Consider the following 20,000-nt stretch of genomic DNA (forward strand, 5'->3'; position numbering starts at 1 on the left):
ATGGTACGGTCCAGTAGGGGTGTCTGCAAGGTTGAGATGGTACGGTCCAGTAGGGGTGTCTGCCAGGTTGAGATGGTACGGTCCTGTGTAGGGGTGTCTGCAAGGTTGAGATGGTACGGTCCAGTAGGGGTGTCTGCCAGGCTGAGATGGTACGGTCCTGTGTAGGGGTGTCTGAAATTGTCGATTAATATATAGTTACAGGTAAGAAGGATATATATATTTTTGGACCCCATTATTTTTTTATCTCTTTAAGCAGGGTTTCAGTATTGGGGGGGAGACACTTTGAGCAGGGGGTCAGGTACTCTGGTGGTCCTCCCCCTGCAGGGGCGACAGTGGGTCAGGAGGTAGAGCGGTCGTCTGGTAATCCGGAGGTTCCCGATTCTATTCCCGCTCCTCCCGGGCGGCACATCAAAGTGTCCTTGAGCAAGACACTTAACCCCTAACTGCTCCCGATGTGCAGGTCGGCACCTTGCATGGTGTGTGAATGTGTGAGTGAATGGGTGAATGTGAGGAACTAAATTGGATAAAAGCTGTTATATAAATGCACCATTTACCATTTACCATTCTGGTGTACTTTTACGAGAGGTACGTCTGCAAGGTTGAGATGGTAAGGTCCTATAGGGGTGTCTTAAATAGTCGGTTAATATATAGTTACAGGTAAGAAGGATATATATATTATTTTCTACCCCTTTTGGTATTAATATTAGCTATAGCTAATATTAGCTATATTTTTGGAGGGGGACAAATTGACCTCTTCTCGATATTGAGGTGGACATGTCCCCTGCAACCCCTGTTCTACGCCTATAGCTACGTCCAATGACTTTCCTCCGGGGGGGGGGGGGGGGGGGTAGCGGCCAGTCGTAAGCCCCACAAATAGAGGCGCATTCTGGGCCCATGTGCTCATCCTTAGATCAGTGTCAGTGTTGTGCCGACTGAGCTGAACTGATTGGCAGAGTGAGATCTGAGCGGCCAATCAGTGTCCCGGTGGCGTGAATATTAAAGGCAACCGACTTGTGTTCAGCTTTTCTCTGATTGGCCACGACCCCACGCTGCTAGCCCGCCCCCTTTTGCCGCGAGCGCGGCAGGAACCTTCAAGTTCCCTGGTGCAAAATAAATCTGGTAGTTCGTTTATGACGTTAATTAATAATAAACACTGTTAGGACTCTTAATAATAAACACTGTTAGGACTATCTGACTCTTAACACTTTCTCTGCCACGCTTATATCCATCAATGTTTGATCACTGCCACCAGTCTAAGTCTATGGAGATGTTTACCTTCTTTGCAGGGCTATAACTTTTTAAATTGTATTGCTAAATTGACATTACTATGGCCCATTCAACATCGATTATCTATCGTTCAGGATGTAGGAACGTTTTACTTTTTCATTCACACATTCATACGAAAACACAGTCTAGAGTATAAATATGTTTTTTTTCGTTTTCTGCAGTATTTCCTAGAACGTGAGATATAGGCATAAATGCATATATTAGATTATCAAATGCCGTTTGATACCGATCCACACTATATTAAAAATTTCAACTGTACATGGTCCTAAACGTTATGACTGATCATGCGCGGGTGAACGGAGGGGGGGGGGGGGGGGGGGGGGTAGTTTATAATTCCGTGATTGTCGTTAAATGATTTATGTAGTATGGGTGATATATAGATCAGAGCAGTTTGTATGGATAATAATAAACAAAAACGCTGAAAGTCATGGTAGCCTCCTCTTACCGTTGGGCGATGATACTGGAGCAAACAGATCCCAGTTATTTGATGGGGATGGAGGCGATCCATTGCCGGTTTGTATAATACTAATACACGCCCAAATCATGTCGATTATTGAGTTATGGCAGCGATCGCTACACATGGACGTGTGTCTTGAGTCCCGCAACGATAAGCGAGTGGCCGGACGGATTTCGGAGACGCACCGAGACCCAACCGTCCACTTCCGGTTTGGCAACTCGCCGATCATCCACCAGGTGACAGTATTGAAGTGTTGCAGAGTTGTGCCAATTCCCACAGCATCAGACAAGGCTCCGTGAGTGAAATATGAATACCATGGCGAAAATATGAAATATGATCAGAATAACGTTGTACGCCGTGATCTGGCAGAATTCGCATGAACTTGAAACACTGTTAGGACTATCTCGATTCACGCGTCACTACTGTAACTAGAAACTGTACATTGTAACGTTATATGTTATTTCGCGTTTTTAACGTCAGTCACTGTACATCAGTGTGGAGGCTGGTAGTTCGTTTATGACGTTAATTAATAATAAACACTGTTAGGACTCTTAATAATAAACACTGTTAGGACTATCTGACTCTTAATAATAAACACTGTTAGGACTATCTGACTCATAAACACTGTTAGGACTATCTGACTCTTAATAATAAACACTGTTAGGACTATCTCGATTCACGTGTCACTACTGTAACTAGAAACTGTACATTGTAACGTTATATGTTATTTCGCGTTTTTAACGTCAGTCACTGTACATCAGTGTGGAGGCTGGTAGTTTGTTTATGACGTTAATTAATAATAAACACTGTTAGGACTCTTAATGATAAACACTGTTAGGACTATCTGACTCTTAATAATAAACACTGTTAGGACTATCTGACTCTTACTAATAAACACTGTTAGGACTATCTGACTCTTAATAATAAACACTGTAAGGACTATCTGACTCTTACTAATAAACACTGTTAGGACTATCTGACTCTTAATAATAAACACTGTTAGGACTATCTGACTCTTAATAATAAACACTGTTAGGACTATCTCGATTCACGCGTCACTACTGTAACTAGAAACTGTACATTGTAACGTTATATGTTATTTCGCGTTTTTAACGTCAGTCACTGTACAACGGTATAAATTAGGTTAACTGGAGCTGCGTATTGCTGGCTCTCATATTTGCGAATACAACAGCGTTCACCCTGATGTAAACAAAACAAGTCATTGCGACGGCCAACGGAAGAATGATTCATTACGGTATAAATTAGGTTAACTGGAGCTGCGTATTGCTGGCTCTCATATTTGCGAATACAACAGTGTTCACCCTGATGTAAACAAAACAAGTCATTGCGACGGCCAACGGAAGACGGCCGCTAAACGGAAGAATGATTCATTACGGTATAAATTAGGTTAACTGGAGCTGCGTATTGCTGGCTCTCATATTTGCGAATACAACAGCGTTCACCCTGATGTAAACAAAACAAGTCATTGCGACGGCCAACGGAACCAACGGAAGACGGCCGCTAAACGGAAGAATGATTCATTACGGTATAAATTAGGTTAACTGGAGCTGCGTATTGCTGGCTCTCATATTTGCGAATACAACAGCGTTCACCCTGATGTAAACAAAACAAGTCATTGCGACGGCCAACGGAAGACGGCCGCTGCCGCAGCCGGCGCAACTCTCTGCCGCGCGGCAGCGCGGTCACGTGGCCGTGTGGCCAATCAGAGAAACGCTGAACGAAAGGCTGAACACAAGTTGGTTGCCTTTAATATTCACGCGTCCCGGTGGCATCGGTGTCATCGGAGGGACAAACAGGAAGGACTCTAGCCGTCTTTACTTCCTGTGGGCGGAAGTGGGTGATTATAAAGAAATAAAAAAAACAACGATGGCCACATCGGATCAGGGAACAAAATAGGGATAGATGGTGAGGGTAGAGATAGACAAGGATAGAGGTGTAGTGTAGAGAGAGAGAGGGGTAGAGAAAGAGGGACAGAGAGAGAGAGAGAGAGAGAGAGAGAGAGAGAGAGAGAGAGAGAGAGAGAGAGAGAGAGACACCGTTGATTGTCAGTGGTGCACAGGGTCATGCTCAGGGTATATCAGGCCATCAAGGTCATAATAAGCTGTATATAAAATCCACTCATTTCCGGGGAGATGATCATATTTCCATACTGTATATATAAAGAATAAACGAGGGAGGAGGTGACTGACAGGCACACCATTTGATACGGTTCTATTTGTGGGCGGGACACCACAAGTGGACGGGAATATTTAACTGGCTTATTCGTGGCGCGCAGCGTATCAAAGGTGCACGTTTTAATCCAAATAAGACTTGTACATACAATACAGTAATATAGCCAATCGCTGGGCTACTGCCGCTGCTGCCATGTGTGTAGAGTAGCTGCTACCATGTGGGGATCTTAATAAACAATAAACAACACTCCATGCATGAAAAATACAGCCATTGAGATGTTTACCCACAAGCCCTTCTGCTGGTAACGCGACACCTACTAAGCCGGTGAATACCAGACTGGTTATAAATGTAGTGATAAGTGGTAGGTGGTGGCAAAGTAGGTTTCCAGCCCAGACCACCGGGTCGCCTGGGTTCACGGCCAAGAGGTCGCGTGGGGTCGAGTACGGGGTCGAAGAGGCGGACAGAGGTCACTGGGTCGTCGACCCCAACCTCCGCTGTGTTATCGGTTCACAGCAGCAACTGTAGGGTCATCTGCGGCTCTCAAGGGTTCTCAATGTGTGGTCCGGGGACCACCAGGGGTCCTTAACGGGGGTTCCAGGTGGTCACAGGTAAAATGGGGACTAGTTTAATTTCACTAATATTTAGTGAAATTTGTGAAAATATTCTGCCCATAGCTTTACATTGACTGACATTTACATTTTGTCATTTAGCTGACGCTTTTATCCAAAGTGAAGTTCTGTCCGACAAGTCATCAGGAAGGGCACAACTCTATCAGCTGAGTAACAATGTTCATCAAAGTGTTGAACGCTACAGTGTAGGTTAGTATATTAGGACTGCATGACAGTAAGGTTAGTTAGGGTTAGAGTTTTTTTTATTTATTTATTTTCATTTCCGATAATGATTGAAGAAGTGCGTCTTTACGATGGCGAAAGATTGGCTGTTAAATTTTTTTAAATGTTTATGTGCTTTGCTTTCTCCACTGTTATCTCCAGGTATGGAGTTCTGGACTAAATCATATCTAACAACCAACATCTGCTCTGTTAAGGCCTGGGACAAAGTCTCAGGTGAGGTCTCCTTGACCTATATTTCAACGTGCGAGCCCTTGAAAGGAAAAGGTTAGAGAACCATTGCTCCGTGGTCCTTACTTGTTGGCTGAGCCAGGAAAAAAAATCATCATACCTTCAAAAAGTGTTAGACGTGGGGTTTCCGGTAAGGTTAAAGTGAACTTAGGTAAGGGTTAGACGTGGGGTTTCTGGTAAGGTTAAATAAAGCATTACATCACGCGCAGGAGTGGGTTGTGAGAATTAGACCATGCCTACGGGTGGTCGTTAGGACCGAGGCGCAGCCAGGTAAGGGTTGGGCGTGGGGTTTCCGGTAAGGTTAACACATTGGGTGCCAGACCCGAGATATCCCGGGTTAACTCGCCAGCGGTCGAGCGCCAGACCCGAGATTTCTCGGGTTTTGATCCTCTGATCCCCGTTCTAAATCATCATCCGGATTATTCTAGCCGTCCCTGGGTCGTTTGTATATGTTTAAATTGCAATGCCGATCGACTATCACCAGGTGGCAGTATCGTCTGTGTCTGAACTGGAAGGGCTTGGTGTTGATACACGTCTTCCTTTTTCTTTTTTTTTGGTAGGGGGCTCCTCCTCCTGCTTGAACAGAGGTTCACATTGATCGCCTCGAAATTCCGTTGCCTAAGCGTATTTTACCATCGAAACGTGTATAGACATATGGCGATTATTCTTTTCCCTTCTGGCTAAGGTAAGGTATATTCTATGTCTATTTTACCGAACCTGAAACGTGTTTTTCTAACGAACAGTTCTGTGTTTCACCGGACGTAAAACATGCTCGGCAAACACGATCACAGTTTTGAGTTAAAACACCCCCCCCATACATGTTATATACCTTTGATTTGGGAGTATTTGGGGGTTCAGGGAATCAACCAGAACGATTCAGGCTTATTGCACATAACACGTTTTATCTCACAATCTATGAAAAAAGACTGGATTATCTTGGAAATGCGCGATGTTTAGCGTGTAATAAACTACAAACGACAGTGTGTAGAAACAAACAATTTTTTCCATGTTGCACTACAAGTATTGTCTGTCAAATGAGCCACACCATTGTCTCCACAGCTATAATACAGAACACACACACAGCTTTGCAAACATAGTGAAACACAGCGGAAACGACTATCAAGCTGGCCATCTAGCGGTAGAGATAACCGCTAAGCGTGGCGCTGAAAGTGTTAAAGTGAACTTCGGTAAGGGTAATAGCGTTTCTAAACAACTTTTCAATCACCCCCTGTATCTCAAACGGTGCTATCAGCGGTACAACCCACCTGGAGCGATGCAGTCTGGGTCTGGAAGGACTCTGGTGTCGGGCGTGTTGGGCGGCGTGTTAGGAGGCTCGTTGACACCCGCGTGGTTCTCGCCGTTTTCCGTGGCGTTGCCGTTCACGTCATGAAGAAGCATTCCGTTCTAAAGAGGAGACAGAGGAGAGGAGTTGAGTCGTCTACCTTTGTAACGCCACAGTTGACCCTTTCAGTGCCGGCCGTGTTTTCCTTTTTACCCCGTTGAATGCCACCATCCACGGCCAATGTTAACGTTAAATATCGCCTAATCTATGTTTTAAATTATGGCTATGTGTCTAATCTGCCCGTCGCTTATCAAAGACTAATTTTCCAGTCAACATTGGCAAGGCAGATTGTATTTTTATCGCTTCATTTCCGTTTGATAGCATTTTGAAAATCACCCGTTTTCCGGGGAAAAACAACCCATGCCTATGATAATCGCCTTTTATTGGAATATTCCAGAACGTTGTCATTTGTCGGCCTATTTATGAATCGTTTTCAAATAAACGCTAGATGATCGATAGTATATGTGTGCGCACGCACGCTCGTGCCGTGCGCTGATAATCGCTGCTCTTATTTCCTCATGGCTTTTACAGTCAAAACAGCCATATCACATATCACATAAACGCTTATATATCCATGAAAATTTGTCTGATTATCCTAACACTGATAACATAGATTCCTTACCTGAGGTCAGATGGTATCCAAATGGTTTATTCCAATTTCCGATCGCCATTCGAAAAAATCGATAAATGTATTGATCCATCGTGTGTACAGTATAACCCATATTCGCCGTGGCTCAGAGGCTCCAGAATGAACTCTGGTAGACCCCAGCTGCATCAGTGAGAAGTAAAATGTGGAGTCAGAAATCCGTTCTCCCATTCACTTTCATTGAGTCCATTCCAAAAGGGTGATTTACCATCTGGGAGACGATAGGGGGGCGCTTTTTTCACATCTGAGCGCCGGCGGTCCCTGGATCTCCAACGGTAGGCTTGCGTGATGCAATATGATTTCAGATCGCTAATAAAAAAAAAATAATAATACCCGAGAATACTCGTGACTGTGGCATTCAACGGTCGGGGCGTAAACCCGAGAAAAGCCGTGAGTGGCACTCAAAGTGTTAACCACCAAAACCAGCTTGGACGTATATCATGCCCGTTAGGGTCCAGACCCTCACCTGCACCTTGTGTAGTATGCTGTTTATTTTTCTCATCTTTTTTATATTCAGATTTCATTGTATTGCCTATATTTATGTCTTTCTAAAGCCCTCAAACCCCACCTTTTTACCCTTCCTCTCTCACCTTTTTATTATTTGTTTTATTTTCTCTCTACTAAAATTGTATTGTATTGTATCGTTTGTTTTGTAAAGTGTCTTTGAGCATTCGGAAAAGCGCTATATAAATTTGATGTATTATTATTATTATTATTATTATTATTATTATTATTATTATTATTATTATTATTATTATTATTATTATTATTATTATTATTATTATTATTATTATTATTATTATTATTATTATTATTATTATTATTATTATTATTATTATTATTATTATTATTATTATTATTATTATTATTATTATTATTATTATTATTATTACCCTGCCTATACCTGTACCTCCCCACTCGAGTCCTGGACTGATTTTCAGGACTCGTGACTCAACTTGGACTTGAGCACTGATGACTCGGACTTGGACTTGGACTCGAGCATTGACTGCATTCGGACTCGGAAGGTGCAGACGACGACTCTCTGACTTGTTGATATACAGTTATTTTCTTTTATTTATTTTTTGTAATAGGCCCTAATAATTTCTCCTAAGATATTAATGGCTGGTGCATTTGTTATTGTGTCACAAAGTAAATTAACTCCCTTTGAAACGGTGACCGCTGTGTCATTTATGTTTAATGTAGACCTTTTTTTATTTGTATGTCAGCTCTTTGACTGCCAGAGTGGACTCGACTCAACCTTGATGACTTGGACTCGGACTCGGACTCGGGTAATGGGGACTCGACTCGGACTCGACTCTGGCTCTTCTTTGGTGACTTGGACTTGGACTCGGACTCGAGACTCGACTCAGACTTGAGATTTAGTGACTCGACTACTGATGCCAAGGGTATGTGGATTTGGTTTGGTTGCTTTGCTGAGTGAGCCTCTGTGTGCCCCAACAACAACAACAACAACAACAACAACAACAACAACAAGTAGCAGACAAATCTCCACAGGGACTTTGCTGCTCAGTCCCTGTTCCTTCAACACAGTGTTTTTTCAGGCTAGAATATCCTGCTCTGTGGTTCAAGGAGCAGCTCTCATCCCCCCACGATATATGTGATGGTTTACTTCAAAACTTCCTCAGGAAATGTTGACAACTTGAAACAACATCCCTCCTTCGCCCCGAGCAGTAAACAAAACCACAAATGTGGAGTCATTCTTACTTGACGGCAGAGCGAGGCAAAAACTGCCCCTGAATAGATATAATATGAATAGTATTTTATAACCCCTCACAGGGGGTGACCTTTGCATGGTCAAAGGTCAAAACACAGAGCAGAACCTTATTAAAGATCCCCTCCATGCGTGTTTTTAACACTTTAAAATTATTTGAATATTGAATAACAATTTGTTTGCACGTGGGTGGAGCAAAGAGTTTGCAACCACGAACAATGTAACATCTAATTTAATGAAGGATCTGACAGGCAGCACAACAATGTGAAACCTGACGCATTAAAAAACCTGACAGGGACGCTTCTACCAGAGCCAGGGAAGATGTAAACACAACAACAGAAACTGCATCTAAGATTAGGGCACCACTCACCACCCAGTGAGTGAGGAGGTCTGAAAATGTCAGTCGCTGGGTATACAGTATCATCGAGGAGATGTTACCTCATTTCCCTGGTTCACTTGCCCTCTATTTCGACGCATCGTAGAGAAAATAGCCACAAAGAGAGAGAGAGAGAGAGAGAGAGAGAGAGAGAGAGAGAGAGAGAGAGGGGACAGAGAGAGAGGGACAGAGCGAGACGGAGCGAGAGAGAGAGAGAGAGAGAGAGAGAGAGAGAGAGAGGGAGAGAGAGAGGGAGGGAGAGAGAGAGAGAGAGAGGGAGAGAGAGAGAGAGAGAGAGAGAGAGAGAGAGAGAGAGAGAGAGAGAGGAGAGGGAGAGGGAGAGGGAGAGGAGAGAGAGAGAGAGAGAGAGAGAGAGAGAGAGAGAGAGAGAGAGAGAGAGAGAGTATGCGGTGATGGAAAGCTCATTTGAAGGCCACACTGTTTCCACGGGGTCATCCCTATGTTCCCCGGGTTCTATGTTCCCGGGGGAACATAGGACCCGGGGAACATAGGACCCGGGGAACATAGGACCCGGGGAACATAGGACCCGGGGAACATAGGACCCGGGGAACATAGGACCCGGGGGAACATAGGACCCGGGGGAACATAGGACCCGGGGAACATAGGACCCGGGGAACATAGGACCCGGGGGAACATAGGACCCGGGGAACATAGGACCCGGGGAACATAGGACCCGGGGAACATAGGACCCGGGGAACATAGGACCCGGGGAACATAGGACCCGGGGAACATGGGACCCGGGGAACATAGACATGCTCCCGTTTCCACCACAGCTGACTTCTTGACAGCGAACAACAGAAGCTAAACAGGCTGTACTTTTCTTTTTCGGGGGGAAGGGTGGGAGGAGGGGGAGGGGGGGAGGGGGGGAGGGGGGGGAGGGGGAAAACACCGGTGACCAGCTGGGCAATAGCTGCCATGATGAATTTGCAGGATTAGTTGCGTAACACAGGTGGCTCAGACTGTGAGGAAGTGCAGAGAAGCACTCCCCCCCCCCCCTCCCCCCCCTCCGGTGGAAGAATGTGAAAAGGGCGCTCCGGTTCTGCAGAGCGGTAATACTCTGTCAAAATCATGCCTCCGAGAGGAGTTAACTGTAGAAGAAAAACATGTTTTCAAGTGGAAGGGACCTTTGAAAACAAACAAATAAATATAAACACCATTGCGTCAGCTCAATTTGAACGGGAGCTACTATATTGTGGCCCCTCCCCCGAAGGCCTCACATAAACCGCTGGGAAGAAAATGCTGACCTGGCACTCTGCCCATCCAAACACAAAAGGGACATAAATAACGTTTCTTATGACCCTGTGGTGAGACTTCTATACACCTACTGTGTTGTGTGCCAGTTTATCTCTCTCGAGTAAACATCTCAAGTAGCCTACTTATAAAGCCTCACCAGGAAGTGAGATATTGAGCGCTTGAGAGCATGTACTGTATAGATTTTTTTTATTAAATTTTTTTTTTTTACGCGAAAGAACCCGATGACCCCGTCTCACAATACTAGACTTTCCCCGTCAGCGTAAAGAATCGCCTGTCAAATTCACACCTAAAAACTGAAAGAATTCTAACATAAATATCATAACTCACTTTATACCTACCTACTGCTTCCACTGTCTACAACTGTCCTACACTGTAATCACAGTAATCATAATAATCATAACTACCTAACTCATATTGAATTGAAAATGGAGGACCCTTATGTAAACAAGACAAACATATTTTTCTGGTCTGCATCCTCTTAGCAGTTGTTTGTATTGAGCCGTACTGTATTGTACCCATTCTGCAATCTGTTAATAAAGTTTTCAATCAATCAATACTATAGTCTACCCATATACTCTGTATAGCATGTACAATAGTGCTGAATATACTGTATATATACATTTATATATTTAGATTTACCGCATTATATATATCCATATCTGTCTGAATATACCATATAATTATTCTATATACCTACTTATACACCTGCATAACCCATATAACTCTTTATGATAGCATGTACAATAATGCTGTATACCGTATATATATATATATATATTTATTAGGGCTGTCAAAGTTAATGCTTTAACTTTGGAGATGAATTAAAATGATTTAAAGCATTAAAATAAATGAATCTAGATTACTCTATGGAGTGAAAAATCTTCAATTTTAGCACCGCGGATATAAGAAAGAGGTCTAGCTGAGTCAATGTTGATGGTTTTGTTGAACATTTGTATTTCACAGGAGAGAAACTGTATTCAAAGAAAGCTATTAAAATAGTCTTTGAATCTAAATATACTTTCTTTGTGTTGATTTTACATTAATTCCCTGATTATACTCAAGTAAATATCTGTTACAAGCTTCGGTCTTAAGTAGAAAAATGCTATTTTTAATCTGGATTAATCTAGATTAATTACAGAAAATTGTGAGATTAATTAGTTCAATCTTTTTAATCTATTGACAGCACTAATATTTATATATCAATCCACATCTGTCTGTACATACCTGCATATAATCCTTTTTACATATATGTAGATACTATATCTATATCTGTACATATCCTTTACCTACTCTTACTAGTTACACTGTTGGCCAGAATGACTTACTAGTTATATATCGCATAGCTCTGCTCAGCGTCATAGTGCAATACTCTTCATATCCAGTATTGAACTGAAATAAATTCTCACATGTACCTTTACATACCATCATCTGTCTGGCCACACCCCCATCCGCTACCTACATAAGCAGGGGTGTGACCATACCATCAGCTCCTTCTTCAATTTTCACCACGTCAAGTGCCTGCAAAGTACCACACTTTGAAGATGATGAATTTTTTGAAGAAAGTAGAAGATGAAGGAGCTACGTTGACATTATATCTTTGTTTTATCTCTCACTATTTTCGAGAAAATACAGCGATAATGTCTTCGCCACTGGGGTGTCTGGAAGATGATGATCATTCTGACCTCCACCGGTATTTTTTCGTATTAGGGGCTCGCGTCGCTGGTCTAATCCCCACCTGCAGTCCTCCAAGCTGCAGCTGGACAGGTATTACCTCCGGTTCTGCAGCTGGACTGTGCAGGAGGGGCGTCGGCTGTTGTGAGAACCTAGCTACCTCTGGGTGAGTGATGATTTTGCTACGCGAGCACCAGTTGTGTTGCTATGGGGGGATTAGCTGCACAATTTACGAAAGCCGGCCCCAGACTAGTATCCTTTTTTCTGCCTCTTAGACGGCAGAGAGAGGGTCCTGGTTTGAAGCCCACGGTAGTCAATCTAGTGGGCCGTGACCAAGATCTGTGGTTAAAACCCGGGATCTTGGACGAGCGGATTCTTCTCTGTCACGTGAAGGCCCCATCTTTCAAGTTGAAAGTTACCCTAAACACGAGGAAAAGTGGGTTTGGTGCTTCGTTATCGGAAGCTCCACGCTCAAGTCGGCTGCAGCCCATGAGGGAATTGGGCAGACACCGCTGTATATCTGTTAATCACCGTTCTGAAAACTGTGTTGACTTCTTTTTCTTTTCTCTCTTAGGATGAGGAGGGAGTCAGACGGCGGCTGTCTGAAGTGTTGGCTTATTGTGTTCTCGTGTGCAGTTCGGTGATAGCTGCTTAGCTTGCGTGCTAGCTGGGTGAGCTAACTGTTAGCCAGTTAGCTGTTAGCTGCGGCGCTGGCTCGTTACGTTCAATAGGCTAGGAACGTTAGCTTGTTGCTACCAGTCGGCCTGAGTTGGCTGTTAGCTTATGCTACACCGTTGAACATTAGCCGTGAGAATAGCACGCCATAACACTCTGACTACGACGTCATCTTTGACAGAGGATGTAGTCGGCCCTACACCGCGTTGCCCCGCCAGCGAGGACTTTCGTCAACATGGAGACCAGTGTTTGCAGTCCTCTCAGCCTGCGTTCATGCTGTAGGTAAGGATCCTTCTGGACACATAACGCCTCTTCCTTCCTTCCCTTCTAAATGTTTTGTAATAACGATGTTTTTTTCCAAAACGTATGTTGCTTCACTACATTGGGGATACGACATGTGTTGTGTGTGAATTGTCTTGTCGCTGGTATAGTTTATCTCTACCTAGAAAATCGGCGTTGTTTTTTACGTGAGTAAACATTTACTGGTTTGGTTGTGATGAGAACTTGTGTGTTCATGTAACGTTAGATAAACGTGGTTGAGCTCACAGCTAGTTGGGTTAATAACCCTGCAAAGCTATGCTTAGTGACATATGATCGAGGGGTGAGTCCTTCTCTCAGCCTGTGATGACAATAAACAGGTAGCGTGTTCACATATTAACAGGGCGGTACCTGTTCAACCTAGTCGTATCAAGGGTAAGGTGGGGAGGGGTGATCCCCCCGGTTTCCCTGGGGCTTCCCCCCCTCCTCTCAAACATGTTTTTGTTTACAATATATTGTTTCACTATGTTTGTGGGGATACGGTGTAATCCCTCAGCTTCTGCTGGGGTTGTGCTCCTGCTTGGGAAAAAAATAATTCCAAGGGAAAAGATTTTTTTGGTCGCTATCATGTGGACTTAGCAAGGCCTGTGGCCAGTACTTAATCGAGGACTTGTGTCTTCTCTCATTATGAAAAACGGCGTTCCTCTTACGGTAGTGAGAGTGTACTTTTGCCTTTTTTGTTGTGATGGAGGGTTGTGTGTGTCGTTAAGATCCACAACTGGGTTAGGTGTTGGCCTATAGAAGTCACATGTGTAAGCTCTGGTACCGGGGCTCTTAAAGGGGCCCTCTCTGGGTCTGTGTTTTTCTTCCTTTGTAAAAATCAGATGGCAGGTTCGCACATGAGTCTATGTGAAGCTGTTAAACACTTCATGTAGCATGCTATGACTGGTGTCATGGCTCTACTTTGTCATTACATCGTATCAGGGGTGAGGGGTCATAAGGGGGTGAACTGGTAAAACCTTCCGCCCCTTTTTCTGATTGGTCAGGGGTTAAAACCCCCTGTCCTTCCGTTTTCCTGTCACGTTGCTGGATCAGCGCGTTACAGCGTAGGGGGGGGGGGAAGGGAGTTTCCTGGTCCCAAGCCATATTGGGCGTTGGACCACGGAAATTCCCCCGGCATAGAGTACGTCACTGGGTGCGTTTCTATTGGTAAGACTTCCGTGGGTTATTCAGGCTCCATGTTATGGACCTCTGTTACAGGGAGTTTCAGAGCCTCCTCCTCAGGAAGGTCAGAGCCTCCTCCTCAGGGAGTTTCAGAGCCTCCTGTGAGTTCAGACCCTCCCTCCCAGTGAGGGAGCCTCCTCAGAGTTTCAGAGCCTCCTCCTCAGATTGTCAAGGTGAGTAGAACTTAAAAAGAAGTTCTGCTCTGTTGTATGTGTATTGAGCTTGGTGGGTGATGCAATGCAGTAGAGACGTTTTGTTCTTCTGCTCTGCTCCCTACTGGTAGTGTGTGTATTGGGTCAGAGCCTCCTCCTCACGGTGTTTCAGAGTCTTCTCCTCAGGGAGTTCAGAGCCTCCTCGATGAGTTCAGAGTCTCCCTCTCAGTGAGGGAGCCTCCTCAGATTTTCAGAGCCTCCTCCTCGGAGAGTCCTAGTCCAATTGTTACATAGCTCAATGTTGCAATATGTCTTTTCAATCTATTGCTCACGTGGGAAGTCTCTCTGGGGGTTCCCCGTCGAGCAAGTTGACGGGGTAGTGTTTAGGGAGTTTCCTGACTCCTCGCCGGTAATGGTCTGTTGAGTCATGGTTTTTCCCCCCGTCATAGGGTACGTCGCTCCCCGTCCCCTCTTTTATGGAGTATGGTTGACGGGGTGTTGTTTTCCCTCAGCCGTGTCGTATGGGACCCATGTCCGTATTTTTTTCTATGAAAAAATCGGCTTCTTGTCGTTCTCCCAGGCGGCTTGGAGGAACGGTATATCCATTGATGTGTTTTGGGTCTCGACGTGTACATAGTGCTGGCCCTGGGTGCTTCTGATAGGAACCATGCATGGGCTTGCGCGTCTTGGTTGCTTATCATTGAAACAGCGTTTTTATGGGGCAACTGGGATGGAGTTTGTCTCTTCCGAGCGCCAGTGTCTCAACGAATTCTCGTTCATATCTGGGGGATGTTAACGGAATAGATCAAAGCATAGGTAGAGGGGTCTCACGCCCTTGGGGTGGGCCACCGAGCGCGGTACGAAAGGGACCGTCTGGGTGGCGCCCTCTATAATGTTTTGGATCGACACTCGTACCTACCCCCCTCCTAGGGTTGCGGATGTCGGCGTGATTAGGGCACAGGACTGATTCTGGTCGCGCCGGTCCAGGTCAGTTAACCCGTTGTCCGCCGGGGACGCAGATCTGCTGTTCTGGTACCCTGAGGGACTTGTGCTTTTTTCGGGGGGGAAAATGCCGGCTCGGCCCGGGTGTTGCAGGGTTTGACGTTATGGAGATGTTCGTGGTTGTGTTACTACGTATTACCCCTCACTGTTGCTTGGTCCATGTTGTGTTGTACCTTGCGCTGCGCTAAGGGGGCCTGGTCCTTCTCCATTCTTTTCGCCCCTCTCTTCTCCTGCTTAAGCATGGCTGGGAGGGGGCTGTTGAGGTGATTCTTATGGAACTCCTCTGGCATCCCTGTGTACGTCCCGGTCTGCCGGGCCCGGTCCGAAATTGTTTCGTCTATCCGTAGGCCTGGGATAACCCCTTTTTGAAAACTGAAACACTTGTACTGCGGTATAGCCAGTGTATACCCGCAGTTGTGTTTTGGAGTTTTTTCTTGAGGGGTTATAGGAACAACCACCTCATGTTTGAACCAAGGGGGTGTTTGGTTCCCTGGTGTGTTGGTAGCGGAGTCAACTCTCGGGGTAGGCCACTTGAGTGTGCCCCCGCACGTTTCATGACGTCTGCCAATTGTGTCAGCCTTCTCTGCCTCGACCCCTCTAGAGAGTCTGGGGGTTTTTGTGGAGGCTGTGACATGGTGCACAACAATGCCAGCATACGCCCCTTCCGCCGGGGTGCTGTTTCAGCAGACCCCTTTGGCGCCTGTCTAGTCCGCAGTGCTCCAGGCTCAGGTCAAGTGCCTGTTGCCTGGATTGAGGGATCGACCTCTTCTGGGGGTCGTCTCCCCGGTGCGCTGCCTGCTCCCGCTGTGGGTGTAGCCTCTTGAGTGCTTCGAGCTTACAGCCATGCCAACCTGAACACGCCCGATTTTGTTCGATTTCGGAGGCTGTATAGGTTCAGGCCTGGGTTGTACTTGGATGGGTGACTGCCTGAGTATACCAGGTTCAGTGAGCTAGGCGGCGTGCTATAGGGGGGAAGGGCCTGCTCTTCGATGGGCCCTGTCCGAATACGCTGGCGATGTGGGGGGCGGTGTCACTAGTGACCGCCTGGTGAGGTCTAGATGCTGTGGCGTCATTGGCCTCTCCAGGCCCCCTTTTTTCCGGGGGGGTCCAGTCCCTTCTGGGTCTGGGTCCTCCTTCACGCTCCGCTGCTACGGCCTTGCCACGGGGTTGGGCTTTGCTCCTGCCCCCCGTGTATTTAGGGGTGGTAACGGGGGTTTGTTCCTTCCGTTCGTTCCATAGTGGCATGCGGGTTGTGCGTTTGTGTAGTCGTGGGTACGCCCCACGGTCTGCTCACCCTGTGCGTTGAGTTGCTGAAGTCTCCTCTTCGTGCAGTCGGATCCAACTCTCTCCCGTCCTCCGCTAGGGAGGTTCGGGGGGCTCGGGTCCTCCCCGGTTCTGATGGTTGTGGGGGGCCTCAGCGGGTACATTTGTCGAGCTCAGCTCTGCTCAGCTCCTGTGTTGCACTATGACGCTGAGCAGAGCTATACGTTATATAACGTACGGTTATGTATATAACAATAGTTATATGAGCATAGTGACGCTCAGCGTCAGGACACACTGAGGACCCCGTGACCTTGCCTTGTGGTGAAAGATTGGGAAGGAGCTGATGGTATGGCCACACCCCTGCTTATGTAGGTAGCGGATGGGGGTGTGGCCAGACAGATGGTATGTAAAGGTACATGTGAGAATTTATTTCAGTTCAATACTGGATATGAAGAGTATTGCACTATGACGCTGAGCGTCACTATGCTCATATAACTATGGTTATATACATAACCGTACGTTACTACCATAATTTCTTCATACCTGTATCACTGTACATATTAATACTACATCTCTGTACATACATCTGATTAGCACTGTTACTCAGTAGTACTCATTTATATATTTTATACCTGTCATAATCACAGCGAGAGCGTACTTCACCCCTCCTCCTTCTCCCCTCACATTCACCACGCACTCCTCTTCATCCTCCCTTCCATCCACCACGCACTCCTCTTCATCCTCCCTTCCATCCACCACGGAAGCCTCACGCCCTTTTATGGTCAGCATCCCTTCACCTCCCGTCACTCACCCCAGCTGCACCTCATCCCCTGATTCACACGCTGTCAGGCACCTCACTCCTCACAGCTGTATCCCATCCCCTGATGATGAGGACCCTACTTCAACCGGACGACGCTGACCAGAAGTCGTCGTGGTGTTAGTATCATTACCTAGGACCTCCGTGCCAGCGTGTCCCTGTCTGGACCCCCTGGAGCCTACCGAGGAGTTCCTGCTCCCTCTCTCAACACGGACCCGTGTCTTCCGTCTGCAGTAGCACTGGAGTGCACCTGCTCCCTTTATCCCCAATTCATATCTGTTGTACATTTCTGGATGTAATTCTTGCCTAGTTGGGAATACCATTAAAACAACCTGAAACGCTCCATTCTCCTCTCCTGTGTTCAGCGATTGGGCTCTGCTTAAAACCCATTCTCACAATACCCTGTTTAATCACCTGTACATTGTATATTACTATTGCACTTTACTGTTACATTTGTACTCTGTTTGGATGCCAAACCTCTTTTCGTTGTACTGTACTTGTGCTGTATGATGACAATACATTTGAATCTAATCTAATCTAATAATGCAGTAAAGAAAGAAATATTGTGTTTACAACATTTGTAGGTTGTATGTACCGGTACACTGGGTAATTCATCAGGTGGATATATTTTCATTAATTCTTAGAAGTGTATACGAGTGAGCAGTATATCACGTATTTCCCAAAGGCCTTTTTCAGAATACAGCCTAGTAGTTTTCAGGGCTGACATCCATATACGTTATTAAAGTTGTGCATTGGGTTTTGAATGCGCTTCATCGACCGTAATATTCACACGGTGGGGTTGAAAGGAATCCCACCCTGAGCGCGTTACATAAGAGCAAAACAGCCGGGCGTGTGTGACTATGGTCAATGATGTGCCCCTAGTGTGATGAGACCTGCACACACAACGAGTTACACAACACGCTTCCTTCACGCGACAGCGGTGATGATGAGTGCGTGGGCCGGCCTGCCACTGTGTGCTCATCTGCGCTATCCGCTCCATGCGTTCTCTTTCTAACATGCCATCATCTCTCCGCTTACTGTGCTCAGTGTGTTGATTTGGTTCTTGTCTTATGTAGCCCAGTTGCTATTGCATGTACTTATTTGTGTTTCATTACACGTATGTGTACATACTTACCAACTGTTTCGCCTGTTTTGTAGCAACACTACTATCACCGACATCCAAGAAGGGGGATCCCCCCTTGAACGGCCCTTCTAAGGTTTCTCCCCTCCACATTGCCTCCGGTGCTTTTTTCATTTGTGTTGCATTTATTTATTTTACATTTTATTTTGGATTTCATGGTGTTTTTTGTTCTTGACTTGTTTAACACAATGAGCGCCAGATGGCGCTGTGGGCGTATGGCCGTTTGTGCCAGCGCTTTGTTCAATGGGATAATGCCGGTGTTTGCAACTGCTAAAACTATATAAAATATTATAGCTATGGATCTAATAACATTGTTGATTGTCAGTTAGTTTCTTCCGGTCAACATGCAAAAAACAGATCATTCTTTCATCCGTACATTTCCGTTTTATACCGTGGTGAATATGAGTATAGTTTGAGTGATTCTGAGTAATCCCAGGAAAAGACGGGAAAACAGCGTTTTAGTTAAATTTACTAACACGTTGCCATTCCTCGCTTGGATCAACAATCAATCTGAAATCAACGCTAGATTATCAGTATTATCTTTCATCATGCACGCATGAAAGGGAGACAGGGACACGGGGCCACTCCGTGCTTTTGATCGCTACCAACACACACACACACACACACACACACACACACACACACACACACACCACCCCGACACGCTTCGATCGTGGGAAAGAATTATCGGATCAACACAAGATCGATAACATATAGTCCTTACCTTGTTTATGATGTACTGCAAAAAGAAGAATCCAATTATCTGATTGCCATTCCAAATACTGGTTGCGTCAGTGTATCCAGCGTTATCCAGCATTGCATATGAAAGGGGGGGCCTAGTCGATGCATCGATATAAGCCAGAGTCTTGCCGGAGTATTTAGACCCTGCCTGCACGCGTGTAGAAGCTTCTATCCCCAGGCCATCAGGCTGCTAAACGAACAATGAACACTACACAACAACAACCACCAAACGCACATAGCACACACATCACACACATCCACACGCACACACTCACTTTAAACAAACACACTGTAGCCCCCACTCCACACACTTTATAGCACACACCCACTTTAAACAAACACACTGTAGCACCCACTCCCCACACTTTATATTTATTGATGAAGGATTGCACTACAACTCGTACACCTTACTGTAAATTGTACCTAAATTGTACCTCATCCCATTTCTGCTTTGCACTATATAGTACTGTACATTAGTACACTGCATAGTATTGTATATTATATGGTAACTCAGAACATTGTACATATGTCTATACCGAACACTGTGACCTCATTTTCTTCTTCTAAATTACATGCTATACTATGTTATTTGATACTATCTTGTCTAGCACAGTCTCTGGAGCGTAACAGTAAGAAGCATTTTGTATGAAAGTATTCTGTACTTCTGTA

The 20,000-nt window shown here is 45.4% G+C and overlaps 1 protein-coding gene across 1 annotated transcript in view; it reads right to left on the reverse strand.

Moving 5' to 3' along the window:
- The window catches only part of LOC311227390 (uncharacterized protein), a 75,790-nt gene that overhangs the window by 14,184 nt on the left and 41,606 nt on the right, over positions 1-20,000 (reverse strand). Inside the window, exon 7 of the mRNA XM_084313013.1 lies at positions 6,282-6,420. Within this exon, the coding sequence (XP_084169139.1) occupies positions 6,282-6,420 (139 nt within the window). The remainder of the gene's footprint in view (positions 1-6,281; positions 6,421-20,000) is intronic.

The sequence above is a fragment of the Notolepis coatsorum genome (genome assembly GCF_963971535.1).
Source record: "Notolepis coatsorum genome assembly, chromosome: 4".
NCBI lineage: Eukaryota > Metazoa > Chordata > Actinopteri > Aulopiformes > Paralepididae > Notolepis > Notolepis coatsorum.